Source organism: Sorex fumeus, unplaced genomic scaffold (assembly GCF_029834395.1).
Source record: "Sorex fumeus unplaced genomic scaffold, SorFum_2.1 ptg000128l, whole genome shotgun sequence".
NCBI classification, from domain to species: domain Eukaryota; kingdom Metazoa; phylum Chordata; class Mammalia; order Eulipotyphla; family Soricidae; genus Sorex; species Sorex fumeus.
The window spans coordinates 58444677-58460211 of NW_026606185.1; the positions used below are offsets into that span (position 1 = coordinate 58444677).

Below are 15535 nucleotides of genomic sequence, written 5' to 3' on the forward strand. Positions count from 1 at the left end.
ATGACTTACATAATGAAAGATAGATGTTCAGTCATTGACTTTAGAATTTGGTGAGAATAGCCAGAATTTTTTCACTGGGAAAAGAGAAAAGAATTTTTTAAGTGCAGAAGAGTAGGACTGATAGATTTCTGGAATATGTAACCTGAATTTGCCTTCTTTTTTTCTAGAAATCAATGAGGACGACTTTTGAAACTGTGTCTTTATTATACAGAGTTGAGAGTTGACGATTTTAAGACTTTTTTTTTAAATTCACAAATATCTAAGTAGCTCTTACCTTGTCTCTGGCTCTGTTGAATGCTCCTCCAGATGTTGTCGCATTGATTCTTTTCATTCATAAGGAGCTACTTTTATTTTCTCTTTATTTCATTTAAGAAATGTTCTGAGATGCGGAGAGGTGATGTTACTTGTCCAGGGACAACACCCAGTAAGTGGTCGAGCCAGATTCCAAATGCAGGCCATTTGCCTCTCGTGTCCAAGAATTCTTGGCGCTGGACAGACAGGCCAGTGGGTAAGGCACTTGCCTTGCAAGTGGCCAGCCTGGGGTTGATTCCTGGCACTACGTATGATCCTCCCTATCCTGCTAGGAGTGATCCCTGAGCACAGAGCCAAGAGCAAGCTCTGAGCACTGCTGGGTGTGCCCCCAAACCTAACCCCCAAAACAATTCTTAGTGCCGATTGACTTTTTCAGATCTGGGGGCTGCATGCTTTTCAACTTTGTTTAGTGTTTTGCAGAATCACTTGGGTCAGTGGGACGGGGTGGGTAGGTTGATAATTGAAAACTGGAGGGCACATTTAAAACAATTTCTCTGTCACTGGTTGCGCACTAAAGGGCCCGTACATGTTTCTTAAAAATGCTTTAAAGTAAGACATCCTAGATGTAAACTTTTAACTGGCTGTTTGAAATTGAAAGTAGGTGCAAAACAAAATCTTTTTTAGAATATTGAAATGATCAGGTTCTCTGTGTTGGTTTTGAATTCCATTAAGAGCTAGAAAGTTCACTATTTTAAGTGACTCCAGAGACTTGGAAACATGAATGTTTATATACGTGCGTTTTTTCCCCCTTTCTTTTAAGGCCACCTAGACCAAGCACCCCAGACCTATCTAAGGGAAAGGGTTCCCCGTCAACTTCCAGTAACGTGGTGCAAGGACAGATTAAACAAGGTAAATTAGACCTTTTTCAATAGAGTGACCTAGAGCGTAAACAGTATTCAAGCCAATGGTTACAGCGACGGTGGATTCTCGCGCTTGTTGGCAGGGGTGCTGTGTTAATATGGTAGGCTCATAACAGTAAGACACGTAATAATACTAATGTTAAGTCACTAATAATACTGTTGTAGATCTTTATACCTCAACTTAGAAGTACATAGTTTAGATTTTAATATGTTATTTTGTTAGTCACTAATGAATATTTCAGTTCTTCCCTCTTGAGAGTATACTAACACAAAGTTTGAAAAGTAAAGTAGGAATGTTGGAATATGCCTACGTATATCCTTTTTGGGAAATGCTTTCTCTGCCAGATCCCACGACTTTAAGGAAATATTTTCTTTAAAAAATTTTTTTTTAATTAAAATTACATTGGTTTAAAATTGTTTACAAATTTCAGGTGTGCATGTTTGTATAGCAACATCTCTATATGATATACTATATTCATTTAAAAGTCAAATTCCATCCATCACGTTGCTGCTGATTTTTGCCTTTGTTTTCCCCTTTCCTTCTGATAACCACTTATTTGTTCTTATGGTCTAAATGTTTATTTTTAATTATATTTAGTTCATTTATTTGTTGTCAGTTTTTTAAATGAACCTGTGTGTGAAATCATATGGTGGTGCTTTCCTCCATATGACATATTTCACTAGCATAATACCATATCCGTCCCTCTTGCTGCCAATGGCAGGATTTAACTTTATTTTTTTCTTCTGTAGCTGAGTAATGTTTCTGTGTGTGTGTGTGTGTGTGTGTGTGTGTGTGTGTGTGTAATCTCACATTTTCTTTATCTAGTTGCACTTCAGTTGTTTCCATCTCTTAGCAGTTCTAAATAATGCTGGGATGGTTGTGTATGCCTCAATCTCTGTTGTTTGGTGCTTTTTCATTCCTTGGGTAATGTCCAGAAGCAGGACAACTGGACAGAATGAAGTCTTACTGACGTGAACTTTCAGCTCCAGCAGCTGAGAGGACATAGCTAGTGTCTAATCATAGCATTTGTTTGTCTTAGATTGTTAAAAGGGACAAAAGTTGCTGTATTCTCTCTATAAATATGGATAGTTTAAAACCCTATTCGCTAAAAAGATTGTTTTATTTTGTGTCATACCTAGTGATGCCCCGGATTTATATTGGCTCTCTGCCCAAAGATTACTCCTGGCAGTGCTCAGGGGACCATATGTGGTGCCAGTATATTGATTGTACCACAAGTTAAATAACAGGGCCTCCAAGTTTATATATACAATTTTTCCAGGACAAATGACTATTACTTTCAGGAACCTGCTATGCTTTAAAAATTTATAATTTTTTGTATTGTAGTACATTCTACTTTTCTCAAGTTATTTTCATTTAATGTACCTAAAAATTCTTAGAATGCATTTTAATCAAATTAAAACATTTTATTAAAGAACCATGATTTACAAGTTTTACTGATAGTTGAGATTTAGACATATAATATTCTAACACCAATCTTACCACCTGTGTTCCCAAGTTCCCTCCCAGCCCCCCCCAAGTCCCGCAGCTTGTTTCCTTGACAAGTATTAATATGTACTTTTAGTTTGATACTTATTTTAACCAACTTGCCCTCCTCCTTCCCTCCCTCCCTCCCTCCCTCCCTCCCTCCCTCCCTTCCTGCTTCTCTCCCTCCCTTCCCTCTCCCAGCAGTGCTAGGGGGCTACTCCTGTCTCTGCCCTCAGGGGTCTCTCCCTGCAGTGTTTCAGGGCCATGCAGTACCAGGCATCAAACCTAGGCCTCCCACATGCAAAGCATGTGCCCAGCTGTCATGCTATCTCTCTGGTTCTTGTTCAGTGTTTTTTGAAGCACTCTTGGTACGTGCATACATCTTAAGAATGTTATTTCTTGATTATTTCAGTCATGTTATTATAAAATTGGGGCTGGAGCGATAGCACTGCAGGTAGGGCGTTTTGCCTTACACGTGGCCAACCGGGGTTTGATTCCTCTGTCCCTCTTGGAGAGGCCGGCAAGCTACCAAGAGTATCCTGCCTGCACGGCAGAGCCTGGCAAGCTCCCCATGGTGTATTCAATATGCCAAAAACAGTAACAACAAGTCTTACAATGGAGACGTTACTGGTGCCTGCTCGAGCAAATCGGTGAACAACAGGAGGACAGTGTTACAGTGCTATTGTAAAATTACCTCTTTATTCTTGCTAATATTCTTTGATTTTATTTATTTATTTTTCCAATTTAATTTTAAAATTTCATTTTCATATCGTTGTTCACATTAATTGGTTACATTCAATATTTCAACACCAATCCACCACCATTATACCTTCCCACTGCCATTTTCGAATTTTCCCACCACCATTCAAGCCTGCCTGCCACAGGCAGATGCTCGATAATTTATTTTCTATTGCTTATTATGAATATCAATAGAGGTCACGTGGCTGCAAAAGCGGCTGTGTGTTCCTGGATATTCTTTGCTTTTGATCCCAGTTGGATTATAATAATGCAGTCAGTGATATAGCAGATTAGGTCATCTCTTTTCCCATTTTTAAAAAATCTCACCTATTTGGTCTTTATGTTTAGAAAAATTTTGGTAGACAATTTTATCTTTCTAATTATTTGTATTTTATTTTAATTGTTGGTATGGTTAGGTTTGGTCTATCATCCTGCTTTCTTTTTGTTACTTGCTTCTTATTTCCCTTTTCCCGTTATGTTAGTTGAATTTTTTTTCTTGTCACACCCAGTTATGCTCAGGACTCACTCTGTTGGGACTCTGGAGACCATATAGGATGTGGGGATAGAACCCGGGTTGGCCATGTGCAAGGCAAACACCCTAGCCACGGAACCATAGCTCTAGTCCCATAATACTTTTGTGATTATATTTTAATCTCCTTTTTTGATGTAGAAGCTAATATTCCCCTGTAGTTTAGAGTTTATAATCTACTTCTTCAGCTTACCGTTTACCATCTATACCTTTGATATAAAAACCTTGTTATAATTAAATTTTCTGATTCCTAGCTTTTGTGCTATTATACCATGCATTTTCCATTAACTTAATGTTACAAACCCCACAAATCATTGCTACCACTTGCGTTTCATATACCCAGTCTAATTTTATTTAATTTTTTGTTGTGTTTTGTTTTGTGGCCACACTCGGCTCTCCTCAGGGGTTACTCCTGGCTCTGTGCTGAGGATCACTCCTGATGGTATCTTGGGGACCATGTAGGGTGCCTGGGATTGAACCCATATCGACTGTGTGCAAGACTAATGCCCTGTCCTCTCTACTATCACTTCGACTCCATCAGTTTAATTTTAAAGAAATACGAATGATTAGGAAAAAAATACATATGTATATATGTTTCTTGACTCTAGTTCTTTAAAATATAGGTTATGGTTGAATAACCTAGTTGGATATAGGTTACAACTGCTTCACCATCTTTATTTGATAATTCTGAGATCAATTAGTTTAGTTTATTTTTTTGGGGGGGGGGGGGGTTGGAGGGCACTCCTGGCAGTGCTCTGGGCATTACTCCTGGCTCTGCACTCAGAAATTACTCCTGGCAGTGCTCAGGGCACCATATGTGATATCAGAGATGTTACCCAGGTCAGCCGCATGCATCACCTTACCTAGTGTACTATCACTCCGGTCCCCAAACATCAGTTAATTTTGTATTTTTTTTTTCCTCTTCCATCCCCCATTATGGTCTGTGTGTTCTTGCTCCTGCATGCATGCCAGTGATATTTGATTAGGTGTTAAAGACTTGAATTTTGCCTGGTTTCCAGATGAGACTAAGGGTTTTGGGCCAGAGATCTTGGGAGTGGAGAGGCTCTTGCCTTTCACGTGGCGGGCCCTGCTTCCCACCCGGAACCACATTTCCTTGAGCTCCTCCCCACCCAGAACCTCCTAGCCACCAGGTATGACCCATCACTACCTGCTTCCCCGGCCCCCAAGGGTTAAGACGGACAGTCCAGGAGGGAAGGTGCTCGCATGGGCTGTAGTTCGTGCAGGGGTGTTTGATCATTGGCATTGCATATGCTTCCCTGAGTACTCTGAGGGGGGTGACGCTGAGCACAGAACCAGGAGTATGTCCTGAGCACGGCTGAGTCTGACCCACCCCCGCTCCAATCTAAAACAAAACCCCAGATTTTCATTATCAAGCCTGCTTTCTATTTAAATATTGAAATTAGATTATCATGTAATTATTTCTTTAGCAAATGTTGGTTAAGCACTTTTCTCTTGGAGCAGCACTTTTGCCCAGGTGATCAGGAAGTAGTGGCCCAACAAGCTCGCCACATGCTTTCAGGGTGGTGGCCCTGAGTCCCATCCCTGGCTCTTCCTGGTCACTTGTGCATGGCTGATAGTCCCTCATCGCTACTGGGCCATTATTGCAGGAGTGGCCCCTTGGTGGACACTGCCCCATGCTTTCTGAAAACCCCGAGTGTTACCATGACTAGTCTGGTGTATACTCAGTGGTTTATCGATATACAGTAAGTAGTAATGCATTCACATAACCCCTCTAGGTAAGAATGGGCAAGCGATTCCTAAAGGGACTTAAATTCTCTGCTTACAATTGTTGCATATTCTTGACTCTGTACTCTTTCCTGTTCCTGACTCCCAGTGTGATGCACAGTAATTCACAACCTGTTTCATACGTTGGATTGCAGACACAGATATGCTCCCTTTTGGTAAACTGTGCCATATATTGACTAGTTTCTCTTTTACCCCTTTTTCTTTTTCTTTTCTTTTCTTTTTTTCCTTTTTTTTTTTTTTTGCAATGCTCAGGGGTTTACTCCTGGCTTTGCACTCAGGAATTAATCCTGCTGGGGCTTGGGAACTATATGGGATGCTGGGGATCAAACCCAGGTCATCTGCATACCAGGCAAGCACCCTACCGCTGTGGCATTTCTCCAACCCCTATACTGGCTAGCCTTATTGCATTGCGAGATTATATAGAATAGAGACTTTAACAGGGGTATAGGACCTCTCCTAGATACTTGGGCCTGACAATAAAGTAGCTATTAATAATATCACTAATGAAATTTTCCATAAGCAGCATCAGGGTAGTTTATATCAGAAAGTAATTTTCTCCCAAGAGTTTTCCTTTTTTTCCGGACAGTGAACTTCTTAATCTTGTATTTGCCAGTGATTAACATTACTGATGGTCACATACTCCTTGGTAGAAGTAGTACTTATTAAGTATTTGATTATGGAACTTCTAAAACATCATACTTGATAAAGGGATTAGAGATGTGGAGCACCCACACTGTTCTTCATGATCATACAGTTCCGAGTCTGCCCTGGGATCCAGGCGTTGCTACATTCTGACATACTGTTTGTCCTTAGAGAGCAAGCCTGGGGCTTCATACTTACAAAGTATATACTTTGACACTGAGCTACATTCCTCATTGTCACTGTGCTTCTCTGGATCTACCCAGTCATCTCACAGCATGAGTTCTGTGCTCCATGTCTCCAGTGTTTTTCTTGATTTTTGACAAATTATTATTTTGATAATAATTTGTTGGAGTTGTGTCTTTAGAATAGAGGGTGTGTGTGTGTGTGGGGGGGAATATTCTCCTTGAAGACTGAAGTTTACGTCACATCATTTACAATTATTTTTCAGAAATAGATTTAATTTAGGTTGTCTAAATTTAGAAGAAATAGTGACTGCTAAATTATCTCAGGGATAATTTATATAAATTAACCTGCAATTTCTTGCAAGTCCTGTCCGGGGTTTGTAGAAAAAACTTGGGAGTGCATACATCAGGGGATAGGTCTAAAAATATGTTGATTTTTTTTTTTCTTTTTGGGTCACACCGGGCAATGCTCAGGGGTTACTACTGGCACTCAGGAATTACTCCTGGCGGTGCTTGGGGGACCATATGAGATGCTCGGAATCGAACCCTGGTCAGCCGCGTGCAAGGCAGACGTCCTATCCACTGTGCTGTTGCTCCAGCCCCAAATATGTTAAATTTTGTATGAAGTCATGACCCTCAAATTAAATAAGCTTTTAACCCTTAAATGAAATTGTTTTTAAAATATGTTTACACCAATACTCAGTACATAGTAGGCAGGGATTAAGTGTTTATTAAACCAAATAGAACATTTTAATAGTTTTCACACATCTAGCGAGTGTTTGTGTGTTACAACTCTTTCACTGGAGTGAACTCTCTCCCTGTGGTTTTTTGATCTTCGTGTATATATGTAGAATGTAATTAATATGGAAGACCTTTAGAGAGATGGCTTTGATTATTTATTTTTTGACTTGAGTAAGGTAAAAAATTATCATAATATCTAAACTTTTTCCAATTCTGGTGTCATCCACTGGTATTCTGGTGGCTAAGCACTACTGTTGTTAGTTTTCACCATCACCGCTGCTCTGTTTTACTTTGCTGTGTGTCTATGTATTAGAATGTTATCTTGGTTCTTAATTTAGTCAGCTTTATTTTTTTTATCCTTCCCATTGTCTGGAACTTATTCTCTAATGATTTTGTCCATTCATATTTTTAATGTACAGTGTTTTAAGGATATCCTCCTCTCCCCTTAAAACATTTGATAAATTTATCCTAATGCTTGTTGTTGATTTAAAAAAACTATTAGACTATTTATACACCAATACCTCCTGTATGACTACACCAAAGGTGGTCATATTTAGGAGGTGTAGGAAATGCTGGTATCATACTGAGCTCTCTATAGTAGCCCAGAGACTTCGTGCGAGATGCCTTTTTATTAAGTATCTACCAGATTTCTAATTTTCATTGCTATTCCCATCTTTTACTCCTTTTATTACTCCCATCCTTGTGGTTTTATAATTATCATATAATCCCTTAGGTAAACAGATTCATCATTAAATAATTGAATTATTCTTATTACTTTTTTTGCTTAAACTTTGAAGAGATTCATCATTAAATAATTTAATTATTATTACTGTTTTGGGTGAAGCTTTGAATAAAACTACTCTAAGCATTACATTTGGTATTTTGTAGTTTCAAGACTTCCTTCTCTTTTAATTTTCTGCAAATTGTAATGAAAGGGCTCTGTGTATGCATGAGGCTTACGCCAATATTGGAAAAAAACACTGCCAAAATATGTTCTGTGTGTTATGTGTGTGTATATACTGTATATACATATTATACACATGATTTTACACAAATATGAAAATTTTTAATAACATGATGATAGGCAGGGGAAAATGGAGTTTAGAACAGATTCTAAATGAAAGAAACCAAGGATTGTCATATGAATACTTAAGCATATGCCATTTAAAGTTGAATTAAAGTACACATGTGTTATGTATGACATTGCACACATTCCTTTAACTTCATTTACCTTTTCATATGAGACTAAGCAGTTGACAAGACTCTACAATATTATGCAAAGATCTTCCCCAGGTAAAAGAATAAAATTCGGGTCCATCTTGCCACCATTGGGAAGCTGTGCAGAGATTCTTTTGCTCCGTGTTTCACTAATCCTTATTGATGGTCGACACAGCAGCTTTTCGGTTTTATCAGAAAGCAAATGCTTGCTTCTCTTTCAAGTAGTAAATATTGGGTGTTTTACTAAGAAAAGTGCCGCTCACAATTTCTTTAGATTTATTAATCATCTAAATATTCAGCTTTTTATTTTGGAATTGCTACTTTTTTCTTCAAATTTCTATTGATGATTTTTTTCTATCTCTTGACAATTAAAAAATATTCATGAAGTTTAATTTCATTAATCTCAGTGACTTATGAAAGCCTTAGATAGAGCAATGTTAGGTATTAGGCAGTCTGAGGAAAGTATATTTCATTGGTAAGGCAGACAATTTTAAAGCATAATCCTTTTCTTTGATCTCTATTATAGTATGTTTATTTTTAATGGACAGGTTTTATTATTTTAAATGAATTTTTATACATGCAGTGTTGCTTGCAGCTCCAAAAATGTAAAACTCAGAAACTATTAATTTGTTGAATAAAGTTACATATATTGAATGTTACTCTAGTAAGATATACTTATTCTCGCAGTTTCGCTTGCAGCATTTCTAGCTTCCTTTTGATTTGCATCTTAGAGAAAATATAGTTCATCCCACTGCTTCTTTGATGTAGCAAGGGTAGTAATGACTCACTCCTAAACTTTTTTTTAGTTCCTAAATTTGTTTGTTTTAAAAAGTGAAAATTAAAGAAAAATCCCAACTGTTGGGAACCTCCAGAGGAACTTTATCAACAGTCTTGGTGGATGGAAACTTAAACCTGAAAATTTACTCCTTGCCACCAAGAATTATTCATTTTTTGTTTAATCCATAATAACTTTATAATTAAAGTTGATAAAAAGAAAAATAAAGTGATTCAATGGGATATGCACATATGTATTTGGAAATTCTTTGCATGATTACAACATAATAATTTTTAGATCTTATGAAATATATAGGTAATCAATTCATTTCACAGGCTCAACAGAAAATAGTTATAATTTTATAAGACATTAACTAAAATGCAGGTCTCATAACAAAAAAGTTTTATTATTTCTCAGATGAAACTTTCAGGGTACACAAGATGTTCTTCTGAGATTGTAAAGAGCTGGATTTTTTTGTGCATGTATTAATATACTTCTTTTAGTTCTTCTGTTTACCCCACACGTGCCTGATTGACATTATGATGCATTCGTGTGGAAATTATGAAAAGTTGTTTTCATGCAGCTGTCCTGTAGTTACAAAAGAACTTCACTGCATGAAAAGCAAACATATCATTCAGAGGACAATGCTTAATCTGTTCAGGAGCCCAAACCTATTGCTGTTCAATGACAGAAGAAAGGAGAGGGATTAATTTGAAGATGCTTGTGCATGACATATGGTAATTTCTCCATAGGAAGGAAGTGTCAAATTGTGACCTCTAAATCTTAACGTTGACCTCCAGTTGTAGAATGTCTGCGCCATACGGTCCTTTTGCCTTTTCATATGATAATTTAAACTGAAACATTTTCTGCTAACATAACTTATTTGGGGGGGTTGGGTTGCATCTATTATATAAGGATTATAATAGTCACAGTTATTGTTTTTTAGAATATAAGGCATTTGTGGCATTGCTATACTTTTCTAACTCTATAGTTAGGAGAATTTAGTATACATAGTTCTTACAAGCTTATATATTTTCATTGAAGTTTTATAAAATGAATGTGTTCCTTGAGACGATCTTGATGGATCTTGACTTGACATATTAAAAGGTAATTTTCACATGATATTAGGAAATAGGTTCTGAGGGCAACTGATAAGATGAAGGCCACGTAACGTTTTCATCATGGGCCGCATTTATAATTATATTAAAGTTTTGTTAATTTTGACTGTGATTTTTTAAATTGTAGACTTAGTTGTTTTAGAACTGTTGTTCATGTTAGTGGCCGCATCATTCAACTATGAGTGAAATAGAGCTTGGTGATCAGAGGAACATGAACTACACGGTGATCACAATTCAATAAAGTCTATCATTTCGTTGCTGTAATCTTCAATGATCCACGCCTTTTGAGTAAAACATCATTTTTCAGTTCTGCATTTATTATGCTTTGCCAACTTTGTTTTTCATTCTTCACTAATACTGAGCTTTTTTTCAGAAACTGCTGTACCTCAGTTCTCTCCTCTTTATTTCTTCTCTTTTCCTCTGCAAGTTGCCGCACCTGTCGTTTCTGCTCGGTCTGACGCTGGTCCCTCTGGCCCCGACCCCGTTCCTACTCCTGCCTTACATTCCTGTTTCTTAGTAAATGAAGGTATTCTCTCTCTACTTCCTAACGACTTTCCTCGGCCTGTGCTTGATTCTAATATGACATGTTCTTTTGACTCTATGTTACACACTCATCTGCTTTGTTATGGGTACGATCTGAAAGTTCTAGTATTCTAATGTTGTTTGCTAATGTCCGTGCCAGTGGCCAGTTATAATGGAGTCACGTTCCTCTTGGCTGGTTCAATTCATGGCTCTGGTCACCCAGAATGCAGTAAAGAAGTGCCAAGCGGCTAGCTTTTGATGTGAAGTGGGTATTAAAAGGGTGATTGGTTCTCATGCTGTTTGCCCTGTGATGTCTCTGGCTTTAGAACTAATGACTTCATTTTGCATGTGTCATTATGCTGTCATAGACACACTCTGATCTCCGTGCATACTGTGTGTCTTGGTTTGAGGGGAGGTGAGGGGTTTCTTGGTCTCCCTTCTCATTTGGAAAGTCTTCTCATGGAGACTTAGCACCAACCGTTACAGACCGGTAAGCATTCACTTCTGTGCCTCCCCTATTTCTGGCCAAGGCAAAATACTGTCCTTTCTGTTTGGGGAATGTAATGGGCTCCCCAGTTATTTCTGAGGAGCCTCACTCATGGGATGTATTTTCTGGAGCCCTGGAACCATGAGTGAAGCCCATGACTTTGATTCCTCCTGGCCATCTGGGATGACTTCTGCAGGGGAGCCCCAGGGCACCCCTGAGCTCTCCAGCCTCCAGGAGGTGGGAGGAGGCTAAAAAACAAAACAGAACTCAAATGTAACCCAGAATAATATGGGCTTTTTTTTCTTCCCTAAAAAACAGTATTTCTGTTCAAAGAAAGGGGGGAAACACGGCACAACACCTGTACGTGCTGAGTTTGTGGTCTCAGTTCCAATACTTTGGCAGGGGAAGCAGGGACGGGAAGGAGGACTAGCCTCCGCTTAGGCTTCCGTTTTTTAGACCTACTGGTATGTGAAAACTGGAGTTTAGCTCAGATCCTTAGGGTTGTATTGGATAAGCTATTGTGAAAGATAACAATTTGCTAACTCAAGAATAAATCATTAGACTGGGCCTTGGAGAGAAACATTGCAGAAAAAATTTCACTCATAAGTGCTTTCCTCTGACATCAAAACAAAGCACTTGAAGTAGTTACTAGGTGATTATGCATACAGGTGCATATATATGTGTGTATACATATATATACATTGTAGTTATTTATTACAGACAATGGATTATCTTGAATGTCTGCTAATCAACTTAATAAACATAATTGTGTATTCTGTGATTATATATTCAGAATTTCCTCCCCGAGGGATGAATCTCTAGGTGACTTGCCTGTCACTTACCCTCTTTTTAAATACTGTCAGTAATGATTTCGAGTTTGATGGTCAGGGTTTTACTCCTGTTTTAGAGGAATACATTTGGATTATTCCCACACAGTGATTTTCTAAAATTCTGTCATCACAGATAAGCCACCTTATAAATATGAGAGTAGACTAGTTTTGTATACATTTTAATTGTTATCCTTAGTAGCTATTGGTAGTTATTGTGGCTTAATAGTGGTTCATGCATGATTTGGGAGGAATGAGACCTTTATTATACATGTATTAAAAGTGATTATTTGAGACTGTCGAATGCTAGTACTTGGAAATACTGCAGTTGTTTATATTGTTGCTTTCTTTCATAGATCCAAGTTCCATATTGTAGATTAGAATTGAATGTCATGAGAAATAAGATCTGTTCCCGTGGATTAGAGTTGGCAGTGGTTAAGATCTTGTAACTTTTGGGTGGTCAGGTTTTTATTTCGGAGAATATCTGAATTCATTTTTTTCCCTTGAAATTGGTTTTGAATTACTATTTTTGGTTATTGTGGTTAAATATCTGATTCATCGTGTAAGAAATGTGATCAATAAGTCCCTTAATTAAAGGCCGTGTGAGAGAGAGGGAAGGACGTTTGTGTCACCCTGTGTGATCATAGCCCAATGATCATCAGGTCGTAGGTGACAGGCACCTGTCTTTGGTGGTGAGTGACTGTCCCCTGAAATAGAAGTGGTTGGAAGCCTGTCACTCTGGTACATGCCTCTTTATATTCTGTCCCACCCCCTTCTACGAGTTTCATTTCAGAGGGACAGTTTGGAGATGTGTTTCCCCCGTAGAATCAACATCACCCTTCATTGGAAATTTATTGTCATTTTGAAGTCTTGAGGATTTGTAGCCTGAAGTTTGGGCGGTTTTCTGGTTTTGTGTTTTTGCCTGAAGGTATATGAGTTTAGAGATGAGCTACATTTGGGATGATGTCTTGTGAAAAAATAGCTCACGACAACTGGAGGTCCTTTCTAAAGTAACTCAGCAGATGTGGCGTTTTCATTTGTTTGGGGGAGACCTGCGTAAGAAAACGGGGCTGCATTCGAGACTGCACCAGATTTAACGGGCCTGCAACCTCTTCTGTTTGGACAGGCTGGAGTCAGCTGGCTGCCATGCACTGTGTCATGCTGCCCGACCTGCTGGGACTGGACAGGTTCCGACCCCCACTTCTGGAGATGCTGGCCCGGAGATGGCAGGACCGCTGCTTGGAGGTAATGGGGGTACTGGGTGGAGGGCAAAGTGTCTTCAAAAGGCATAGGAGAGAGTGAATCTGAAACAGAATGGTTAATGTTTATTTACTGTATCTTTGTGTGTGTATTGGGGGGAGGGTGCATGTATGGTGCTGCTCAGGGATGCCTTGTGGCTCTGTGCTCTGGGCTTTCTCCTTGAGGCTCTCCGTGCATCATAGGTGGTGCCCAGAATCAAAACAGGGTTGGCCACATGCAAGGCAAGTAACTTCTTAATCTCTGTACAGCCCTGTTGATTGAGCATATGCTGTCACCTTTTTATTTTGTGACTTCCATGTTTTTTTCTTTTTTCAGTCACAATTACTGTTTACTTGCTTATGCACTTTTTGAAAAGGTCGTAAGTCCTTTTTTTTTTTTATTTCCTTTTTGGGTCACACCCAGAGATGCCCAGGGTTTACTCCTTGGCTTTGCACTCAGGAATCACTCCTGGCAGTACTCTTGGGGACCATATGGGATGCTGGAAATTAAACCTGGGTCGGCTGCGTGCAAGGCAAACACCCTACCCGCTGTGCTATCGCTCCAGCCCCAAGTTCATAAGTCTTTAATAAAAAGTTTTCTATGTTCTTTGAAGCCATTTCCTGTTTTTTTTTTTTTGTGTGTGGGGGGGCTCCCAAATTATGCTTAGGAGGCCTGGGGCCCCTCCCAGTGAATCTCAGCCAACTGGACAGGAAGTTCCATGCAAAAGCCTGAGGATTGAGAGACTGGGAGTACCAGCGACAAGCTGCAGGTGCTGGGGCCCACCAGGCTGAATCTGGTGGTACCCATGTGATACGTGATGTTCAGGATCAAATGGGGGCCGGTCACCTGCGAGGCTTGCGTCCTGCCTGCGCCTTGAGCTCCTTGTAACCTGTTTCAGTAAGACTGTCTACACATGCACTTAGAGCTCCCCCCCCCCCCCTCTCCTCCACCCAGTCGCTCACTCAGGCATGATCATATTCTAAGAGAATAGCAGTGGCACCATAGAAGGTACCTTGCTGCTGAAGAAAGGAGAAGAACTTCGAAATCTTCAGAAAGGGCCTCAGTTATCAGTTTTGCTAATTATTAACTTAATGACTCTAGGCTCATTTGTAAAGTGGGCATAGTAATACTTTCCTCATGGGATCGCTGTCAGATTCAACTAAGATAATGCAAGGAAAGCAGTAAGTAGAGAGTGTGACAGAGGCTAGGAGTTCAATAAATGGTGGCTATTCTATTGTGTTAATGGACTTAGGCTATATTAGATATTGCTTGGAATATAATATTACCAGGGACTGGATATGTTTTGCAGAGATTTTCCACTTAAGGCATTTGATTTATTTAGCGAAGGCAGTTTATATCATTCAAGATCTATAATTCACGAAAAAGAAGTAACATATTTGACCTGTTCTTGGTTTCTCTCCTGTCAGCTTCATGTTATACTGCAGCATATTAGCATTTTCTTGATTTTGCATTGAATAATATTTGAACTCACTAAAAGCCAGTTGTAATTGTTCTTATTCAAACACTGATGCTGCCAAGTTAATTTTTTTCAATTACAGATGGTTTATAACTAGTTTGGGATATCACTGGACAGCTGAATACTTTGACCCTAGGTTTTGGCACTTTAATTTTTCTTGGTTTGGGGCCACTGCCAGTGGTACTCAGGGCTTACTTCCAGCTCTGTGTAGAGGGTTCTCTCCCGGCAATGCTAAGGATACCATAGGCCACGCTGGGGATCAAATTGGGATTGGTACTCGACTATATTTCTTTCCCTACCCTATAGCATTTTATCAAAATAAAACCAAACTAAAATTGTGTCATATAGAAAAACTGAAATGTAATTTTGAAAAAGTTTTCTTCTGCTGTTGCTGAGGAATATATTTGTATTTTTGTTGAAAACAAATTATTCGGGCATATCTCAGATAAGTGTGAATTGTGTCTATTTAGAAACATTGCTATAAATTTTATAATATAAAAGTATGTATAGTATCAAGAAATTCACTAGGTAAGGTTAAGGGAAGAAAAGTACCTGCCATAGAGGTGGGGGATGCAGGTGGGGTGAAAGGGAAACTGGGGACATTTGGTGGTGGAA

At 39.0% G+C, this 15535-nt stretch overlaps 1 protein-coding gene across 1 annotated transcript in view; it reads left to right on the forward strand.

The window, feature by feature from the left end:
• The window catches only part of WDR7 (WD repeat domain 7), a 352939-nt gene that overhangs the window by 103624 nt on the left and 233780 nt on the right, over positions 1–15535 (forward strand). The window contains exons 16-18 of the mRNA XM_056137959.1: positions 1073–1161; positions 10796–10894; positions 13331–13449. Coding sequence (XP_055993934.1) covers positions 1073–1161; positions 10796–10894; positions 13331–13449 — 307 coding nt within the window. The remainder of the gene's footprint in view (positions 1–1072; positions 1162–10795; positions 10895–13330; positions 13450–15535) is intronic.